Source organism: Ovis aries, chromosome X (genome assembly GCF_016772045.2).
Source record: "Ovis aries strain OAR_USU_Benz2616 breed Rambouillet chromosome X, ARS-UI_Ramb_v3.0, whole genome shotgun sequence".
Taxonomy (NCBI): Eukaryota; Metazoa; Chordata; class Mammalia; order Artiodactyla; family Bovidae; genus Ovis; species Ovis aries.
This window is the reverse complement of record NC_056080.1, coordinates 95,755,042-95,776,918: the sequence shown is the minus strand read 5'-3', so window position 1 is coordinate 95,776,918 and position 21,877 is coordinate 95,755,042. Positions and strand designations below refer to the sequence as shown.

Here is a 21,877-nt window from a genome sequence, read left to right as displayed (position 1 = left end):
AGGCAAGAGTACTGGAGTGGGGTGCATTGCCTTCTCCGTTCAAAGTATAAGATAAGTAACTCTAAACCCCAAAGACTACTACTTACTTATTAATAGTTTGCCAGTCACCACTAGTCTGCTGATGATTTTCAAGTTTTGAACTCACAGCACCCTCAGCATCAGGCAATTCCAGATTTGTTAGCAGAATTTTTCCTTCTTTGGTTACAGCTGTGATATCCTTCTGTATAAAGGCAAAACAGGAGCTGGGTAGAAGGCAGCGTACAGCAACAGATGCAGAATAGAATAGTTCTAGCACAGCCTTTGCTTTCATCACTGAAAAATCAAGAACTACCTCAGTACCACAGAATCCAAAAGCTGCAAGGATCTCCAAGAAGCCTCTGCCTACTGAGACAGATTTACAGTCCCCAATTTTATAGGCACAAGTACCCCAAGGCTCAGTTTGTAGCTTCCTCTCACTGGCAGAAAGTTCTAATTTAATATGGAAGCAACCTAAGCATCCAACAACAGATGACTGGATAAAGAAGATATGGTATACATACACATATATACAATGGAATACTACTCGGCCATTAAGAAAGAATAGAATCTTGACATTTGCAACAACATGGATGGACTGGGAGGGTATTATGCTAAGTGAAATAAGTCAGACAGAGAAAGACAAATACCATATGATGTCACTTATATGTGGAATCTAAAAAGTAAAACAAACTAGTGAAAAAAGAAACAGATAGAGAACTAGTCGTTAGGGATGGGGAGAGGGAAGGGGGAGGGGCACCATTTCAAAAAAAGGGCCACTTAAATTCAACATATCCAGGAAATCCTCCTCTCATACTCTTTTTTTAATATTGTGCTTAACACCATATAAATATCTTTTTGTCTCCTTACCCAACAATCTGTGTGAAATAGACACACTCAGCACCTCTCTATCAGAAAAAATACCATGGAAAATTTTGGTTTGTCTCCCCTATCAGACATACCTTTAACAGGTGGTACCTTTCAGCACGAATTGCAAGAATTTCTTCTATTCCAGGAATGTCACCTGGTAGTTCTGTCTCAGCCAGTTCAGTTCCAAAGGACTGTAACATCTGAGCCGTATCTTTCACTGTGAGGGCAAAATTTTCTATAGCCTGCAAAGAGCCCGTGCATGATTCTCTTAATTCTGTGGTAACTTGGCCAGCATGTAAAAACCTAGACCAAAAACTATATTAACTTTCATTTAGATATGACAGCAAAGACATATACTATGACCTCTCCTCTACAAGGAAAGTTGGCATTGGCCTTGACAATGAACCATAACTTTGCATCTAAGCCCCTAAGAAACTTAGTGAGGTGAAGAGACTTCTTGAATATCTAAACATCTATACTTATTTCTCAAACAATGATGAAAACCATTTCTTAAATATGCCATGTACTGAGTACTTTGTTTTATTATCTGGCAAAACATTGTATTTTCCTTATTCTATTTAATTTTGGAATTGAACAATTGTTTTATAATAAAGACTTCTGAAGAGACATGAGAACATCAAAGCCACTTTATCATCATTTATGAACAAATGTTAGCATTTGATGGACTAAGATGACAGAGGAACATTAGTCACAATAATTCAAGTTCTGGAGATTTGAAATTATGACCCCAAAGGCTCTGCTGCCCTAAAATGTCAAGTAAGGTTTGGTTGTTCATTTTGTTTCCAAAATCAGTGACTTAGAGAAAGAAGGACAACATTTAGAGACTATATAAACCCTCTGTTTACCATGTAACTCAAGGCGTCTGCTCTTTTATTTTTAGCTTTCTAGGTTATTAAAGGCAAGCCACTGCTTATTTTGACGACTCACTTTCATACAAATCAACAGGACTGCTGAATGAAAATAAAGATGAGGAAAATAAAATCCTGATTTAAGTAAATATCATTATTTCCTTTAGAAGGGTTCCCATACCTCTGAAATTAGAAGACCCTTATATGACAGATTCACTCTAGTGAGGCACAGAGCCCTTGCCTATCCATACATTTCTAGAACAGAAGGCATTTTTGCTACAAATTTAACTGCCCCCAGGAGAATCACTAGACTGATGAGATTAATAAAATGAATCTCATTTTCTGAGGGCAAGCCATAGGCCAGGCACAGTGTCAAACATGGTATATCTGTAATCTCATTTAATCTTCTCAATAACCCAATGACGTAAAGTTTTATTCTTCCCACTGTATAGTTGGAAAAACTGAAGCTGAGAAAGCTTTTACAACTTGCACAAAGTTACATCGATAAAAATCAGCAGTGCTAGGATTTGAACCCAAACCCTTGGTTTCTTCAAGTTACTACATGGCCACAGGAGAGGGTGGGCAGAGTAGGGTCTCCTTATTCCCTAGGCCTCTCATTTAAATGCCATCCTCAGTGACTCTTCATCATTTCTAGATATTTCCTAAGCAAGAAAATCAAGATGTTGAATTATATATTTTTGAAAAACAGGAACCCCAGAAATCTGTTTTTCCCAAGGAAGAAAAAAAAAATTCTAGAACTAGATTTCAAAGCTAACATGAACTACAGGCTCTACAGTAAGGGCAAAAGAAACATACATTTCTGAAGGTGATCCATTCACTGTGGCTGTACTGCAAGGTGCCGCCTAACTCAGTGGTTAACTGCTTGTCATCAATGTATGTCAGCAAATCACTAACTGAGCTCAGCATAACAACCTATACAAATAAGCGAGAAAGATACCGTTAACTGCCCTCCACGGCACTCCTCCACACAGCCAACTGTACAATGAACTTTAGCATTCGTTTAGCAGAAATGGTTCTAATAATTCTCTCCTGTACATCCCCACACACATGGATATGCTACCTTCCCTCAGGGAATGACGGCTTTCATTTACAAAACATTTCTCTGTAAAATGAAAGTAATCTCCATAGAAACCCAAACACCTGATTCTCTGTGACCTAAAAATTGTGCACTGTCTGTGGTCAACCCTCTGAAAGAATATTAAGCCCATGACAAAGGAAGGGCTTTCTGTAGCAAATTATAATTTATCATGAGGGACTGATCTTTGCAAAAGTAGCAAAATTTATGAGCACTCTTATCCCCAACACTAATAGTGTATAAAAATATCTTCTGGAAAAAAAAGAAAAGCTACTCTGAACTGCTCAGGATGTAAGTTCATGGGAGGTCAAATACATAAAACACACATTCATTTTATTCTCTAAAAATAAAATGTCCTGATTTTATACACACACACAAATACATACATACATACATACATACATACACACACACACACACAACATATGGGATTTACACCTTTTTTAGAAATGAACTGCTTTGTTACAAATTGACTAATCTTTTCCTTTATTTTAACAGTAGGGGCAGAAGACTTTAAGGCATTTTGAATTTACGTTTTTGGAAGACAAATTCTAATTTTTTTTTTCTTTTACATACACTTGTGACCACATGTAAAATAACAACAACATGATACAAATTCTTCATGAGAAAGGGTCAAAACACTTAAATAATATATTCTTACCGGTAATTTGAGCATGAACTCTTCCTGACTAAATCGAAATCCAATGTCTGTGAAAGTTCGTTGGAGAAAACTGGTGGGACGAAGGACCAAAACCAAGTGCAAGTTCCCAGGGAATGAAGACTATAGGAAAAAACAGCACAGGAAAAAAAGAAAAAAATTGTCAAAACATGCACTCAAGTGAGCACATGGCAAAAAATATATAATCAAAGAAAACAAATTCTAAAGTCATAAAAACCACTGAAAAGATAAAACTTAAAAAATGGATGTTGATAACATCTTAAAACACGAAAATAGAAATGAAATGAATGTAAGGTCATCAGGTCAGTTCCTTGCAGTGCTTGTGGCCTGAAATTTTCTCACACTGAAGTCAATCCCACATTATGAAGAATTATACTCTTAAGCTTCATTTTAAACGTGATTGTTTTTGTACTCAAATTGTTTTTAATCCTTGCAAAACAGAATCAAGAGGCAGGTTTCTAGGATAGCCCTAAAAGCCTAAAGGGAGCTGAAATACTGAATATCTGCAGTAAACAATGGAAGAAAACTATCTTGTGGACTTGTATTTTTATTTCATCCAAGAGACATTCACCAAATATCTTCTACGTGTTTCCTCCACGTATTTAAGTGAATGATTATCAGGCACTGTCAGCATTCAGCGTACAGCAATTAATAACATACAGTCCCTACCCAGCTTGCAAGAAAATGACAGTCTAGAGTCCGTTAGCATCATGATAAGTTGATAAATTAAACAAGGGAATTAGAATAATATACAACAGGAAGGTGTAGCACAGAGCATCCTAGACCTAGGAATGTCAAAAAGGACTTGCCTAAAGAGGAATAAAGTGGATCAGGCTGCTTTTCTGGTGTATCCATGTTTCCCAATTTCTTAGAATACTGGCATATAGTAGGCGGTCAAGAAGTAACTGTTAAATGAAAGAGTGCAAAAGACAAGGAGGACCCTATGCAAAATTCACAAGGGCTGGAATAATATGGCCTGATATAAGTAATAAAGTACCACATTCAAATGCTTACTGTATGCCAAGTATTTTGCTAACATTATCACAGTTCCTCTTCATAACAATCCTCCGAAGTAGTTAGGCAATCTGCTTTTACTAATAAAGAAAGTGAGGCTCAGAGAGTTTAAGTATAACTTGGCTCAACTGGTAAAGTCTGAATTGGTACCCAAGTCTGTATTACATCAAGAGGTCCCAGTCAGGAAAGCTAGAGGAAGATGCTGTCGGGGGGTGGAGAGATGTAGTCATGGGAGATGGTGCTAGAAAGATGAGCAGGATCCAGACCAGGAAAGACCTTGGGTCTTTTCCTGGATGCAAGGGGAGACTCTTAAGGGTTTTTAAGTAGCAGAGCAACATAATTAGATTTGCATTTTAGGAGGATCACTTTGGCTTTGGGAATGAACTGGATATGGACAAGAATGGAAGCAAACAGATAAGTTTGCATGCTGGAACAGTCATCCAAGCGAGGGATGATGAGTTTCTGAACTACAGCAACAACAACAGGGATAAGGATAGAATTTAGGAGGTATAATGTGAAAAGTATGATAACCGGATATGTCTGGTGAGAAAAGAATGACTGTAATAGTCAATTTCCAGATTTCTGGCTTGAGTAATTAACTGGGTGAATGGTATAACCCTCATTGACATGGAAACACAAGAGAAGCAGGCTTTCAGGAGGGGGATAAGATGCTGATTCTTGTTCCTGGACCTATTGGGTTGGAAGGGTCAGCAGGACAACCAGATGATGTCCATCAGACAAATGGATGTACAAGGGAGGAGGGAAAGAAGCCTAGACTAGGAATATAGAGTTGGGAGTCATCAGCCTCAAAAGAGCAGACTGAAGCATAATAAAGCAAAATATGCTCAAAATGCTTTAAATCTTTCAGGAATGCTGAAATATTAATAATTGAGCAAAACTATGAAAGAAAAATTAATAAGATACTGTGAGGGCAGGTATATATGGGAAGTCTGTACTTTCTACTGTGAACCTAAATCTGCACTAAACAATACAGTCTATTTTTTAAAAAAGAGTAACTTTCATAGAGGGATAAGACCTAGGCTCTGAAATGACATACAAAAGTGGAAATTTTTTAAATTTAATTTGAGATGGTGATAAAAACATAAACAAGTGGCAATGACAACTAAAGTGAGGGAAAGAGAACTGAGTGCGACACAAATAGGGAAAAGAAAGGAGCACAAGCTTAAATCAGTAAATTAAACAATGATTACAAACAGACACAAATTGGGATGGCTATCCAACTGATCACTCCCCAAGGGGGCCATGTCTGCACTACCCTCTCCTCCCATGAGATTCTACATCCTCTCCCCACCAAATTCCTATGTTGAAACTTAAGCCACAACGTGAAGGTATTTGGTGGTGGGGTGTTCAGGAGATGACGAGGTCATGAGGGTGGAGCCCTCATGAATGGGATTAGTGCCCTTAAGAAAGAGACCCCAGAGAGCTCCTTCAGCCCTTCAGCCATGTGAGGACACAGAAAAGACGACCATCTATGAAGCAGGAAGTGAGCTCTCACCAGATACAGAATTTGCCAGCAACCTGACCTTGGACTTCAGACTCTAGAACTGTGAGAAGTAAAGTCTGTTGTTTATAAGTCACACTGTCTATGGTATTCTGTTATAGCAGCCCATAAAGACTAAGACAGTCTCTTATTAATCTTAATACTGGTTCCTAATGAGAACTGTTATCTTTCTACATGACCTTGCCCTCCTAAGATGCAATGATTTGTCATGGGATGAAAATTTGATGTAAGCAGAATCCAAGTCTCACACTAGCATTTTTTGAACTAGCACTAAGGGAAGGAAACTTAGAGGGTGCAGTTTCAGGGCCACTGGTAGCCATGACCCCTACAGCCAGGGGAAGCTTGAAGCTTATTTCAAAGAACAAAGCAAACAAGTATAGAGAACTGGAAATAGAAACAGAGAGTCCCAGTGATACTGTATATCCTACTGTCTATTATGTTGTTTTTCAGTTGGCAATGGCACTCCACTCCAGTACTCTTGCCTGGAAAATCCCATGGATGGAGGAGCCTGGTAGGCTGCAATCCATGGGGTCGCTAAGAGTTGGACACGACTGAGTGACTTCACTTTCACTTTTCATTTTCATGTATTGGAGAGGAAATAGCTACCCACTCCAGTGTTCTTGGCCTGGAGAATCCCAGGGACGGGGAGCCTGATGGGCTGCCATCTATGGGGTCGCACAGAGTCAGACACAACTGAAGTGACTTAGCAGCAGCAGCAGCAGCAAGTCATGTCTAACTCTGTGACCTCATGGACTGCAGTACACCAGACTTCCCTGTTCTTCACTGTCTATTATGTACAAATGTCTACTTTAGTTTATGCTAAGAATGGTACAATACTTCCCATAGTTGTTATAAAAATTAAAAGAAATAATACATATAAAGCTACTTTGTCAACCCTAAAAAAAACTAATAAGATAGGTTTTTTAAATTTACTTGGGGTTCTTGGACTTAAGCACAAGTAGACTTAGACAAAAGGTTTTTCAGGCTGTGGATAAAGGCTTGCTTAAGGGGAAACTCAGATAGGGACTTGTGAGAACTTTGGACCTATTTCTAGACTGAGAGCACTAATTCTATTTCTACCCTGAAATATTCAGTTTAGGAGTTAAGTCTTTCCTTCTTCACATGGGCAAATTACCAGTATTAGTATTATACTTAACTGCCTTGACTCAAGCTTATTTTTTTCACTTTTAAATGGAATCAAGGGGCTATCCTAATGGCTCAGGGGTGAAGAATCTGCCTGCCAGTGCAGGAGACATGGATTCAATCCCTGGTCCAGGAAGATCCCACATGTCGTGTACCACAACTATTGAGCCTGTGCTCTAGAACCTGGGAGGTACAACTACTGAACTCACGTGTTGCAACTACTGAAGCCCATGCCTGTGCTCCACTGTGAAGTGCCTAGAGCCTGTGCTCTGCAACAAGAGACGCCCCTGCAATGAGAAGCCCACACACCTCAGTGAAGAGTAGGCCTCACTCACTGCAACTAGAGAGTAGCCCGAGCAGCAATAAAGACCCAGTGCAACCAAAAATAAATAAATAAATGGAATGGAAAGCATCCTACTTTTGCCAACACTTAAAGCACTTAAAGTACTCTTATTTTTATTCTTGCATGGACTCTAGGTTGATATGGTTTCATTGTCTTTTTCTGACTTTCCTTAATGTCATATTTTCTGGTATTGCATTAGAAATCCCTAGATGTGAGACCCCAGCAATGACCAACTTAAAGCCTGGAATACTCGCCCCCCTCCAAAACTGGGGGTGGGAGTAGGGGAGGATACTACAGGAACAAAGAAAACCATGTGGTAACTCTCTGCCCGAGGTCAGGCCCTGGTCTCTACCCTGTCACTCCTAGGAGAACAAGGCTGTCCCAGCAGTCAGGCCCCTGATCACACAATAGGGGACAAAGCAGAAAAGAGAGAGACACAGAATCACTGTCCACAGAATCCATGGGGAAGAGAGTTCAGGCAGGTTTTGGGGGTGTTTAGCTGCTCCTAAGTCAGGGATTTCATGTTGGTTGTTTTATTAAATCAGTTATTCTGTCTATTTGATAAAATAGTTATAAACATTGAAAGCTGAATAAAATGCTTCTAAAAATATTTCTACATTCTAATCAGATCATTCTTAAGTAAAACTTCCTGATTATTTTATCATACCTTCTCCTCCCTTAATTCCTTCAAAATGTTCAGTGATTTGCTTATCACAAAAAGCCTACCAAATTTGCATTTCTAAAGAAAAAGCACTATCAAGGATGAACACTTCATTTATTGCCTGTATAATCACATTTGCAATGTTGTTCATTATAGGATAATTTTAGAATCTTTATTGAGCTGCCATGCAAATCTTCCTAGAATACACGGATCCATTAAACTGATAGCTACTCTCAAATCTAAGCCATTTGAAGGAACAAATAACTTGTAGGCAACAGCTATTATTATTTTTTTTAACAGCTATTATCTAGTAGGCAAAACTACTAAACAACTGGGTGACACTCAAACAATTCATTTGATTTGTCAGAGTTACATTTTTTAGAAAACTAAATTATACAGTTCAGACCAAGTATATTGTTTCTATCCCTCATGTCCATTAGATCCCATGTATGAATCAGATACACTTGACTTTTTAATCCCAGTCCCACTCACTTATCCCAGATTTAAATATGTGACTGCCAAACTAATTGCTATAAATCCACAACTTCATATGAATGACTTTTTATAGCTTCTCTCCAGCAAACACACACACACACACACACACACACACACACACACACACACAAACGTACATACATTTATATGTCTTCAGGGCCTCTCAAAGCCTTAAGGTAGGGACAGGAGATTGGCTCAATGGCCATGGGCTGGAGTGTTACTTTTTATTGAGTGACTACTATGAGAATTTTCCTCATTGTGAGCATTACTATGACATTATGCTAAGTATTTTATCTGCAGTAGATTCTGTTTTTACCCTCATTCCACAACTGGAGGAATTGAGTGTAGTAGGCAGAATAAAGGTTCCCCAAAGATGTCCACATCCTAAACCCTGGAACCTGTGAATATGTTACAAGGCAAAAGGGACTCCGTAAATATGATTAAGAATCTTCAGAGCTTCCCTGGTGGTTCAAGTGGTAAAGAAACTGCCTGCAATGCGGGAGACCCAGTTTTGATCCCTGGGTTGGGAAGATCCCCTGGAGAAGGGCATGAAAACCCACTTCAGTATTCTTGCCTGGAGAACTCCGTGGACAGAGGAGCCTAGAGGGCTACAGTCCATGGGGTCACAAAGAGTTGGACATGACTGAGCGACTAACACCTCACCTCACCTTCTGATGGGGAAATGATCCTGGATTATTGGGGTGGGAACAATGCAATCACAAGTAGAGTTATTAAACAGAGGGAGGCACAAGAATCAGAGAAGATATAACAACAGAAGGAGCGGTCAGAGTGATACAAGGCCATGAGCTAAGAAATGTGGGCAGCTTCTAGAAACTAGAATGTCAAGGAAATTGATTATCCTCTAAAGCCTCAGATGCCCTGTTGATATCTTAGCCCAGTGAAACTCAGTTGGACTTTTGACCTCCAGAACTGTAACAATATATTTGGGTTATTTTGAGCTACTAAGTTTGTAGTTAGTTACAGCAGCAACAGGGAACTAATACGCTAAGCTTTTGTGATGCTAAGTAATTCTTCAAGAAATTCTAGCTTACAGCAAATACAGCTCCAGACCTTTCAGCTTTCCCATTCGGTTTGGGGAAATGATGTTCCTACATTTTCCAGCATGCTGCCTTACAGACCCCTAATCTGGTTGGTTATATAAACATGAAAAGGCACAGTTTCTATTTTCGCCCAAATAAACCCTAGATTTTAAAGCTATAAATCGTTTTGAGAGCTTGTCAAAAAAGCAAAAGGATGTGAGCAAGGGTCAGCCTTGTTTTCTTTTATTGCTTTTTTCTTTACAGAAAAAAAAAGCATGCAGCATGAGAGAGGAAACGACACTGGTTTTAGGCACTGGTTGTAGGCGATTTTTTTTTTCTTTTTTGTAGTTCCAACATGCGACTGCTTAAAGGCACCTCGGTAAAAATGAACATGTTGCCCATCTTCACAGGGCTCAGAGCCATTTCCCCGTCTCTGAGCCCGGCCCCACCCCAGCCCTGGGGAGCAGCTCCTACTGGTTCTTCAAATTCAGGGGCAGATAATTCGCTTTCTCTCCTCTTCCCCTCCCAGAGAAGACACTGAATCCCTTTTCCTCATGCCTGCCTTCAGATCACCTGACTATATGGCCTCAGAACAGTTAGCACAGCAATAACAACGACCAAAGGCATCACTTGATACATTTCACTGCTGAAGGCTGGAAATTAACCTTGTTTAATGTTATTTTATGCAGCATCTAAAAGAGGCAATCCACACACCCTCTGCCCCCTTTTCAGTTATCCTAGCTACTTCTTTAAAAACTTTTACAAGTGGCTGATACCACATAAAAGTTTGATTATTTTACTATAAAAACAATTTATACTCCTAGAGCTTTTTCTTTTCATCTTTAGAGCAAAGAAATGGGGTCACAATAAGAGGGGAACTCTTTACTGAAAGCCTAGGACATATGCTCCAGGCTTGTTACGTATATGATCCTATGTAGCCTTTGTAACATTGCAGTGAAGTAGGTATTACGGCCTTTCCACAGATGGGCAAACTGAAGCACAGCATGGTACACTAACTGCTTGCTATGGCTACCTGCTAAGGAGCAGGAGCACACAGGCCAATCTGAATCCTAAAGCCAAGCTCTTTCCAGGACACTTAACCCTTTTCAGACACGTCCTTCACCGCACACTCTGAATGCATGCTCAGACTGCCTGCCTTTCCTTTAGGAATAACTTGACCTTGACACCTACAAAATGGGACAAAAACTAACAGTCAAAACAAATGCTTGAAACAATTTAGCATCACGGAACCTACTGAACAAATTTCATATCATTACAGAGTATTAATACTGAGTTGCTAGCATGTGATTGACCTCAGTAAGGTGGGAACTATCACTTTAGAATACTTTGAGAAAAATCTTATGACCTCAAACTATAGAGAAGAGTTTCCAATGTTGTGAGCTACTTCTGCACTCATTCTTCCCACACTGAAAGAGTACAGAAAGGAAGAGTTACTCCACAGATCACCAAATCCCTTGCCAAGTGACCTCAGGAGTAGGACACTCCCCAACAATGCTCTTTCCTTGTGGCTCACCCTTCTTGTCCCATATCCATTCTCAACAACCCCCCTCACTTGTTCACAGTCATTGCAATTTCCATCAAGTAGCCTATCCGTGGACTCTAAGGCCACTTTACCATCCTTCCAAGGTGCCACCTATCATAGCCTCCAGAATCAGCCCAACACCAGAGATTCTTCCAAGTCAAATCATGGTGTCACCAGCTGAGTTGCAAATTTTTCACTCTGGTCAAGCCGTATCCATGCAAGCAGAACAAATCTGTCTTCCACTATAGTTCTAGGCTTTAGACTTAATCCAATCAATTTCATTTCAAGCTAGCTGTTCCTACAGACAACTTCAAGTAATTAATGTGAGAGAAAAAGAGAGGAAAGACACCAAGAAAGATAACAGACACATATGCTATTCCTTGGAGAAGGCCATGACACTCCACTCCAGTACCCTTGCCTGACAAATCCCATGGATGGAGGAGCCTAGTAGGCTGCAGTTCCTGGGGTCGCTAAGAGTCAGACACAACTGAGCGACTTCACTTTCACTTTTCACTTTCATGCGTTGGAGAAGGAAATGGCAACCCACTCCAGTGTTCTTGCCTGGAGAATCCCAGGGATGGGGGAGCCTGGTGGGCTGCTGTCTATGGGGTCGCATAGAGTTGGACACGACTGAAGCGACTTAGCAGCAGCAGCATGCTATTCCTTAAGGTCCAAACAAATGTCATCTTCTTCGTGAGGCCTTCCTCACCAGCTAGAAGTTCTTTCATAATAGTTATTTATGAACATGTCCTACATTCTCTACTAGATTGACAGCTCTTTCAGCTCTGTAGCCATTCCATGTTTACCTGTGTAACCCATATTGTCTGTAGCTCAATACTACATACACCTACTCATTAAGTACTTGTGTGTTGTATTAATTTCTGTGTATATTAAGTAAGTAAGTCGCTCAGTTGTGTCCGACTCTTTGCGACCCCATGGACTGCAGCCCATCAGGCTCCTCCGTCCATGGGATTCTCCAGGCAAGAATACTGGAGTGGGTTGCCATTTCCTTCTCCAGGGGATCTTCCCGACCCAGGGATCAAACCCAGGTCTCCTGCATTAGAGGCAGATGCTTTAACCTCTGAGCCACCAGGGAAGCCATGTGTATAAACAGAAAGGGCTTCCCAGGTGGCACTAGTGGTAAAGAGCCTGCCTGACAATGCAGGAGACATATGAGATGCAGGTTCAATCCCTGGGTCCAGAAAATCCCCTAGAGAGGATATGGTAACTCACTCCAGTATTCTTGCCTAGAGAATCCCAGGGACAGAGGAGCCTGGCAGGCTACAACCCATGGGGTTGCAAATAGTCGGACATGACTGAAGTGACTGAGCATGCATGCCTGCATATACAGAAAATGAAAAAACTGGAAATAGAACTGCCTTATGACCCAGCAATCCCACTTCTGGGCATACACACCGAGGAAACCAGAATTGAAAGAGACACATGTACCCCAATGTTCATCACAGCACTGTTTATAATAGCCAGGACATGGAAGGAACCTAGATGTCCATCAGCAGATGAATGGATAAGAAAGCTGTGGTATACATACACAATGGAATATTACTCAGCCATTAAAAAGAATACATTTGAATCAGTTCTAATGAGGTGGATGAAACTGGAGCCTATTATATAGAGTGAAGCAAGCCAGAAAGAAAAACACCAATACAGTATACTAATGCATATATATGGAATTTAGAAAGATGGTAACGATAACCCTGTATGCGAGACAGCAAAAGAGACACAGATGTATAGAACAGTTTTTTGGACTCTGTGGGAGAGGGCGAGGGTGGGATGATGTGGGAGAATGGCATTGAAACATGTATAATATCATATATGAAATGAATAGCCAGTCCAGGTTTGATGCATGATACTGGATGCTTGGGGCTGGTGCACTGGGATGACCCAGAGGGATGGTTCGGGGAGGGAGGAGGGAGGGGGGTTCAGGATGGGGTACACGTGTATACCTGTGGCGGATTCATGTTGAATTTACAATACAATATTGTAAAGTAATTAACCTCCAATTAAAATAAATAAATTTATTTAAAAAAAAGAACTGAGAAAACATCTATGCATATAAAGAAATTAAAATCTTCTTAACACTTAAGTCAATTACTTTTGATAACAAAAGTACTAATGTCAGTTGCACCCAATATTGTAAAGCACATACACAGGCATCTCTTGTGCACCATAAATTGTCTGTTAAAAATCTTAAGCTATTATTCCCATAATATAAAACCATGTGTAGAGCTGGAGATGCAATTTTGTCAAAATAAAAAGATTCATATCCTAAACTGTAATTTTAAAAATACTATCTTGCGCTAAGAGCTTTATTAGAAAATAAACCAGTTACTCACCCATGAATGTTCACTGTCATTCAACAAGAATACAATTCTTACTGGCTTATTTCCCTGATCTTATTTTTTATTCCAAGTGTCATTCTGTTCTATGACTGATTGTCACTCTCTCATTTTTTGTGTGTTGTCTTGATTATTTAAACAAGTGGGTATTCTATTTTAAATCATAGCATCAATAATGTTATCTTAAGTTCTGAAAGAAAAAGAGCAGCACCAAAAACTGGACTGATGACCAGTTAATTATTAAATTAGCTAGTGTTATTTCACATTTCTCCAAACGACATCTAAATAGCCCTTCTGAAATTTGCTGGGAATTTGGTATATAAGTGAACCAATGACGGGAAAAATTGAAAATGTATATGAAAGAAGAGATTTCTAAATTCTAGCTTATAAATAATGGTGAGTCACTCTTTTTTTCCTTTAAAAAAGGCAGTCAACAGGCTAGAATTCTGCATCTTTAACATTTGAATTTGGGGAAATATTTTTTTTTTAATTTGAGGAAAATCTGAAATCAGAAAGAATTCATATCATCAGACTTAATATTTTTTCACTTGTCCAGTAACACGTAGCCTTTTTAAACACTAATAAAGTCATCTGCAGATCTGTCCATGATACCATAATCACTTGTCCATGGTGAAAAGAAGGATGAATCCTTTTGTTCAATATTATTTAATTGATAACTAGTGACTTTAAGCTACTCTGCCAAATGAGTCAATACTGTTCATACACTCTTAAATAAATACGATGACAAAGGATGCTTCCTCATAAATTTGATCACATTTAGATCTTGATGCCTTAACACTGCCCTATGTCCATATCACAGTAAGCACATCAATGCAATCCACGCAAATCCAAGTCTCCATTCTCACCCTCCGTCCTGAAAAGCCCCATTCAGCAGTTTGTGCTATAGCACCATGCTGCAGCATTCCTGCACTTGAACTTGGGAACAGGCTTTCCAGGACTGCAGGCAGAGCCCTTACCGCATTCCTTCTGAACCTCATCTTGCCTCTCGGGGGAGTTGCTTCTGCCATCTCGCCTATACACAATAACACGCTTCTTTTCCAATTGTCAATGCAACATTGATGAAATATGAGCTGCGTCTTAGGTAGTATTTAAAAGCGGCAGCCAATAATCTCTATCAAACAAAGCTACCGTGGCTGCTTCCATTACCACCCTGGCAGCGCTGCAAAAAAAAAAAAAAAAAAAAAACACAACCCACTATCTCTGATTAGTCAGCTGACAGATCCTTTCCTACTGCTCATTGTAATTCAGAGTCCACACATTCCCCCAATTACTTAGCCTGATTGAACCTCATGGATTAGCTGGTGCTGGACTGCTCAGGAAGATCAGGCTTTTCCTAAGAGTGGAGGAAGAAAAAAAAAAAAAAAAAAAAACTCTCCTCCTAGGGGCTAGATGGGGCTGGCTTTCTCTGCGCAAGTTGATTTTTAAGGTGGAATGCTAAGAATCTTTTTGAAGGTAGTATTAACTGATATCTTTATTCTTGCCCTACCCTGCTATGTAACTTGAAATTCAATTCTGTTTTTTTTTATTATTATTAAATTCTATTCTGGGTTTAAGCCTGGGAAAGGTTAATAGTTTGTGGGATTTTGTCTTGATGATAATCTAAAAAGAACAGAACATACAAACTTTCTGACACGGGTAGGATTCTCTCCCGAAACATTTCCCCAAAACGTGTAACTAAAAAAAAAAAATATATATATATATATATATATATATATATATAGTCTCCTATCATTATGAAGTATAGCCTAACTGCATAGTTTCTTTAAATATCTATAAATTAAGGTTTTCAAACCAAATTATATAATTACTTCACAGACACTAGTTTAAAATAATATACGAAGACAGTTAGACTTATCTATACAATGGCTGTTTTAACCAGAAAGTCTTTCTGAATGTTAACTTTTCCTCTTGAAATTAGCTTGTATTCAATATTTACCTCTATTGCAAACAGTGTCCAATGGCTATTAATGGTTGAGATATAACTGATGTGCTTTTGAGTATGGGTATAGAGACTATACCATAAGCAGAAACATTTAAAATGTTTAAATGAAACAACACTGAAACTAATCTATAGCCAGTCAGATGTCCTCATCACCTGCACCCCTACTCCTGCCTGGCAATTATGCAAATAAAGGGACCTTGGATGCAGAGCTCTTTGCTGGGCAGACTTCTCAATTCCCCACTGAAAGAGCATCCCTAGGAAACAGAAAAGGGAGCATCACCTCCCAAGAAACAAGTCATTATTCCTTTACTGACCCCAAATCAGTAGTGCTGTGCCGTACTTAGTCACTCAGTTGTGGCTGACTCTTTATGACTCTATGCACTGTAGCCCACTAGGCTCCTCCGTCCATGGGGATTCTCCAGGCAAGAATACTGGAGTGGGTAGCCATTCCCTTCTCCAGGGGATCCTCCCAACCCAGGGATCGAACCCAGATATCCCGCATTGCAGGCAGATTCTTTACCATCTGAGCCACCAGTGAAGCAGTATCAAGACCCAATTCCAAAACTGATGCCATATGCCAACCAGTCACTCAATGAAAATTAATTTCATCAAACATATAGTTTTAGCCAAAAAAAAAAAAAGCTGGGCTGGGTGATTTTAAAAATGCCTTATTATAACAAGTGCTATATTTAGTGTTAAATATTTGATTCTTATCATGAACTAAAGTTTGTTCCACAAGCCCAAGGAGTGATCCTAAAGGCCAGGGCATGATAAATACCTGGATAAGTATCATTCAGCCCCACTGATAGGAGTCTGCAGTACATGGAGGGCAGATGTATTCTCTCCAAAGGAATTTTACCTTTTTTCTAAAAAAAATTATTAATGTATTTGTCTATCCACAAGTCCTTTGGAAAATGACAGGAAGCAGCAAGTGGAAAGGTCACCAACTGGAATTCATGAAAATTCAATTCTTGCTCCCACTCTTTTGGTTACCTAGCTATCTGACCTTGGATTCATCATATAACCTTTCCAAAATGAATATCTATATCAATATAATTCCCTCATCTATAGGACAATTTATAAAGACATCCACCCACAGGACTTAATCAGGAAACAGAGAGAATCAACATTACCTAATAAGTGTGAAAGTGTTTGGAAAAGCAAAAATATATTATATTAAAGTTGACATTTTACTATTTTATTTTGGTGATTTTCATGAATCTGGTATTAATTCTTCTCTCCATTGCTTATGATTAAACACCTCTGTTTTAAGAAATAAACAAAAAACTACCATACTGACTTGCCCAAGATGAGGAATAATTCATAATGGGTATGAAAATAATAATGATCTCATTCATGATACCGTGTGAGTGTCAGTGTATTTCTTGTACTGGTCAGCAAGTTAGTAGAACAAAAAAGAACACTGGTTCAGATGTCCAACAACTTAGATTTCTGTCTTGCCTTCACAACTAAACCAACTGCCTCTGGTGGGTGTGGCCTCCATGTCGGTTGTGAAACGAAGGAAGAATTTCATTGGTTGATGATATTGAACTCTCAAAGAAAAACATGGATTGATTCCCAGCTTCTCTGGTCTGATAGAGCAAGTTGACCACATGGCACTTCCACAGACAGCCCTACTCTTACCAGCTCAGGAAGAGCCTATGGGTTCCTCACCTCCCTCTTTTCTATGAAAGAACTATCAGACAATATTCAGATAAGCCAATAATGTAAAAAGATCATCTCAGCTGTGGGCAAGACTGCATCTCTCATACTGTCTCCTTTAGAGACTCTCTGGGTCTTGGGGAGCTGGGGACTAGACTCTTAGGAAGATATGTCATTTTGCAGGTGACTCCCTACCCTCTCTATCCCAGGGGAAAGAAAAATCTAGAAAGATACACACCAAAATGTTAAAAAGTGCTTATTTCTGGATGGTTGGATTATTAACTATTGTTTTAAACCTCCTTCTTTATACTTTTCAATATACAATGTGTATACAACATGGCTATTGCTGTTTTATAAAAAGTTCCCATAAAAAATTGCCTTGATTTGAAAGGCATAGGAGACCATGAATCTCTTCTCACTCAACTTGAACCATTAACTATTCATTCTTTCCTATAAAGTTTTCTATTGAGTAGAGTTGTTCAGCTCAATCTCCTTTACCAATTCTTCTCTCTAGTTTTCCACCTCTCTGTTCCATCTATCTTTTTAGACTCCATCAGAACAAAAATAATCTGTATCCCCACAAACAGAAAGTATAATGCAAAACAAAAATAAGAAGTTACTGTAGAATAAATTGGTACTTACTGAGATTTTTTGGAGAGATATTTTGAGAGAAGACCAGGTATCCAATCTTCGATCAAGAATAATGGTAAATCGGGAGTCAGATCCATTTTGCCTAGAAGATAAGAGGAAATAATATGTTTTCCTTAATAGTAATCCAACTTTGCTAAATATGTCCTTACTTCCGCTTTACATTTACATGTGATGTCTGGACTGAAGACAGATTTGGGAAGTTATCACAAGGTGCTACAATGGAAAATCAATTTAATTCCATCAGTCCAGTTCAGTTGAGTTCAGTCACTCAGTCGTGTCTGACTCTTTGCAACCCCATGAATCGCAGCACGCCAGGCCTCCCTGTCCATCACCAACTCCCAGAGTTCACTCAAACTCATGTCCATCGAGTCAGTGATGCCATCCAGCCATCTCATCCTCGGTCATCCCCTTCTCCTCCTGCCCCCAATCCCTCCCAGCATCAGAGTCTTTTCCAATGAGTCAACTCTTCGCATGAGGTGGCCAAAGTACTGGAGTTTCAGCTTTAGCATCAGTCCTTCCAATGAATACCCAGGATTGATCTCCTTTAGGATGGACTGGTTGGATCTCCTTGCAGTCCAAGGGACTCTCAAGAGTCTTCTCCAACACCACAGTTCAAAAGCATCAATTATTTGGTGCTCAGCTTTCTTCAGTCCAACTCTCACATCCATACATGACCACTGGAAAAACCATAGCCTTGACTAGATGGACCTTTGTTGGCAAACTAATGTCTCTGCTTTTCAATATGCTGTCTAGGTTGGCCATAATTTCTTCCAAGGAGTAAGTGTCTTTTAATTTCATGGCTGCAATCACCATCTGCAGTGATTTTGGAGCCCAGAAAAATAAAGTCTGACCCTGTTTCCACTGTTTCCCCATCTATTTCCCATGAAGTGATGGGACCAGATGCCATGATCTTCGTTTTCTGAATGTTGAGCTTTAAGCCAACTTTTTCACTCTCCTCTTTCACTTTCATCAAGAGGTTTTTTAGTTCTTCTTCACTTTCTGCCATAAGTGCAGTGTCATCTGCATATCTGAGGTTATTGATATGATTGATATATTGATATGATTAATTCCATATTCTACCACAATTTAAAATTTCTTTTTGCCACTTACGTCAATCTTTTAAACAGGCAAATGCCCCTAAAATGGATTTGGAATACTGTGATTTGGGGCATGGGAAACATTGTAGACAGCTCTGCTTCATGACATCAGATTTAACTTCATGGCAATCCATCATAAGTCAATGATCCATTAACTCATTCAGAAAAACACTGTTAAATCTCTTGCCTGTTCCTTAAGGGAAGGCAGTGTAATGGATAATAAAACTTTTATTTGCCCTAAAGAGACCACTTTCAAGCTTTAAGAGGTACAGTGTAAATTTTGTTTTCTGGGATTTGATTTTTGTTCATGCGTGCTTAGTCACCAGTCGTGTCTGACTCTCTGTGACCCCGTGGACCATGGCCCACCAGGCTCCTCTGTCAATGGGATCCTCCAGGCAAGAATACTGGGTGGGTTGCCATTTCCTTCTCCAGTGGTAAAGTATGAAATGAGTGAAGTAAAGTTGCTCAGTCATGTCTGACTCTTTGCGACTCCATGGACTGTAGCCCACCAGGCTCCTCTGTCCATGGGATTTTCCAGGCAAGAGTACTGGAGTGGGTTGCCATTTCCTTCTCCATTTTGTTCATGAGACTGTTCATAATATTACCATTTTAGATTAATGCCTTCTTAGTCTTCAGGATTAATAACCAGAAAACATTTCCTTTAAAAAAACTTGTTTGCAAACTAAATAAAATCTTTAAGGAAGCTTCTGAAACTTTCCCCTTAAAGCATTCTCATCTCAAATGATTCTCATCTCTCTTCTCTAATACCAAGAAGTTACTCCTAATCCATTTCAATATCACTTTTAAGTCTATTTAACTTTGTCTTGTTATTTTATCCTTGGAAGAAATGAAGAATAGCTGTCTAGCTATTGGCTAGTGACGGTTTCTTTTAGGCTTTAAAGTATGATCATCATTTTCAACCTATGTTCTTCTGCATGGGGACAGATACTTCTTAGCCCCTGATTTTGTTTTCCTAGATCCTCAGTATAATTTTTATAGCAATTTAAGTAGTGGTCAGCTTCCGCTTCCAAGTTATTTCTTATTTATTCTGAAAGTGAGTCTTACAAATCATTTACAATAATAATAGCCACACTAAAACATCACTTTCTTGTTATTACATTCAAATAGGTATCCAAAAAAGAAACCAAATTGAAGAAAACAATGTAATGAAATGCTGTACCTTGCAATAAACGTCAAGTAAGTCAATACTTTTGCTATAACTTCTTCTGGTATGCATTTGAAATTACAATTTTCTGGAAACGTAATGATCCAAGCATCATCCTTTCCCCGGCCACCTAAAACAGTATCAAAAACCACGTTAACATTTATGTCATAACAATGTAAAAAAGAGGATTTTAGATTTGAGAAAGGTGATAAAGAAGACAGGTTGAGGCCAATGCAACTTTTATAAGGATGATGACCTCCACAGAAACCAAAATGGCACCATGCTCCTGCTTAAGTGCAAAAAGTGGCAGGGTGGGGTACTTACCCTGGGGGCCAATGATTAAGACTCCACGTTTCTGACGCAGGGTGAGAGTTCAATCTCTGGTTGGGGAACTAATATCCCACATGCCATGGCCAAAACATCTTTTAAAAAACCAATACAGTATTGTAAAGTAAAATAAAGTAAAAATTAAAAATTAAAAAAAAATGCAACAGGGTGGTTTTGAAATTGAAAAGAAGAAAGAAAGAAAAAGGGGGAGAGACAAAAGAAAGGAAGAGGGGAAGGAGGAAGGAATAAAAGACAGCAAAATGAGGGAAAAATGTCACGGAGTGTGTGTAATAAACATAGTTGAAAATATCACTGATCCCTCATATTGGACAACCATGGGTATTAGGAAATAACTGTTGCTATACCAATACTATGAGTTTAAATTCAAAATGAGTCACTGACAGCTTGATAACAAGTGGAAACGTTGAAAAAATTGACCACTTAGAATCATGGTGAACATGAAAGAGTATAGTATACAAACTACAGGTAATAAATAATGTTCTAACAGATTGGTGGAAGAAATAACATAAGGAATAATAGTGACAATGGTATAGGAATCTTACTAATGCAAAGAAAGAAAGACCACAAAGTATACAATTCAGTGTTCATCCCCCTCCAAAGCCGTCTACACAGCCTGGAGGATTGAGAATGAAAGCCACCTAAGTGCAGGGGTGAACCTTCCATGTGCCTAAGGTCCCATTCTATAGTCAGCCTAACACCTGGGCACAGAGTAGATGCTCAATATATATTTAGTGTTAAATGGAAGTTGAAGGATTATTTTAGGAGGCAAGTTGCCGGGTGGCCTTTGAATCTGGCTTGCTAAAAGAAAATTTTTGAGAGATTTTGTTGTAATTCTTATTTGGCTGAATTTAAATGAATAGAGATATAAGATATAAGAAAATTCAATATGCAATAAAACTATGACAAAGGCAAAGGAGATAAAGTAGAATGATAAAACAACTAATTCTAAAAGAAAGCAAAAATGGAAGGAGAAACAAAGAACAGGACAAATAGAAAACAAATAGTAAAATGATAGATTTAAACCAAGCGATATGCATAATCACGTTAAATGTAAACGATTTGACATTTCAATTAAAAGTTAGAGATAGTCTAATTGGATAAAACAATCAAGACCCAACTATATACTGTCTACGAGAAACAGACTTTAAATATAAAGGCACAATGCATTAAAAGGAAAAAGATGAAAAAAGATATATCATGCTAATTAGTTCAAAGGAGACTGTCTAATATCAGACTAAATAGATTTGTCAAAATTAGAAGATCATTTGATAATCAAACAGTGGTAAATTCATCAAGAGGACATAACATTCCTAAGTGCTTATGTATCTGATAACAGAGCTTCAA

General features: G+C 38.9%; 1 protein-coding gene across 6 annotated transcripts in view; it reads right to left on the bottom strand.

The window, feature by feature from the left end:
• The window catches only part of MCF2 (MCF.2 cell line derived transforming sequence), a 121,997-nt gene that overhangs the window by 59,032 nt on the left and 41,088 nt on the right, over positions 1–21,877 (bottom strand). For 3 of the 6 annotated variants that reach the window (XM_042241787.2, XM_042241788.2, XM_042241789.2), the window contains exons 3-8: positions 20,201–20,315; positions 17,915–18,005; positions 3,512–3,631; positions 2,571–2,687; positions 978–1,127; positions 87–220 (exon numbers count right to left, since the gene is read on the bottom strand). In XM_042241787.2, the coding sequence (XP_042097721.1) occupies positions 87–220; positions 978–1,127; positions 2,571–2,687; positions 3,512–3,631; positions 17,915–18,005; positions 20,201–20,315 (727 nt within the window). Of the gene's footprint in view, positions 1–86; positions 221–977; positions 1,128–2,570; positions 2,688–3,511; positions 3,632–14,624; positions 14,832–17,914; positions 18,006–20,200; positions 20,316–21,877 lie in introns of those variants that run through there. The other 3 variants (XM_042241790.2, XM_042241791.2, XM_060408264.1) reach the window with 1 other exon arrangement.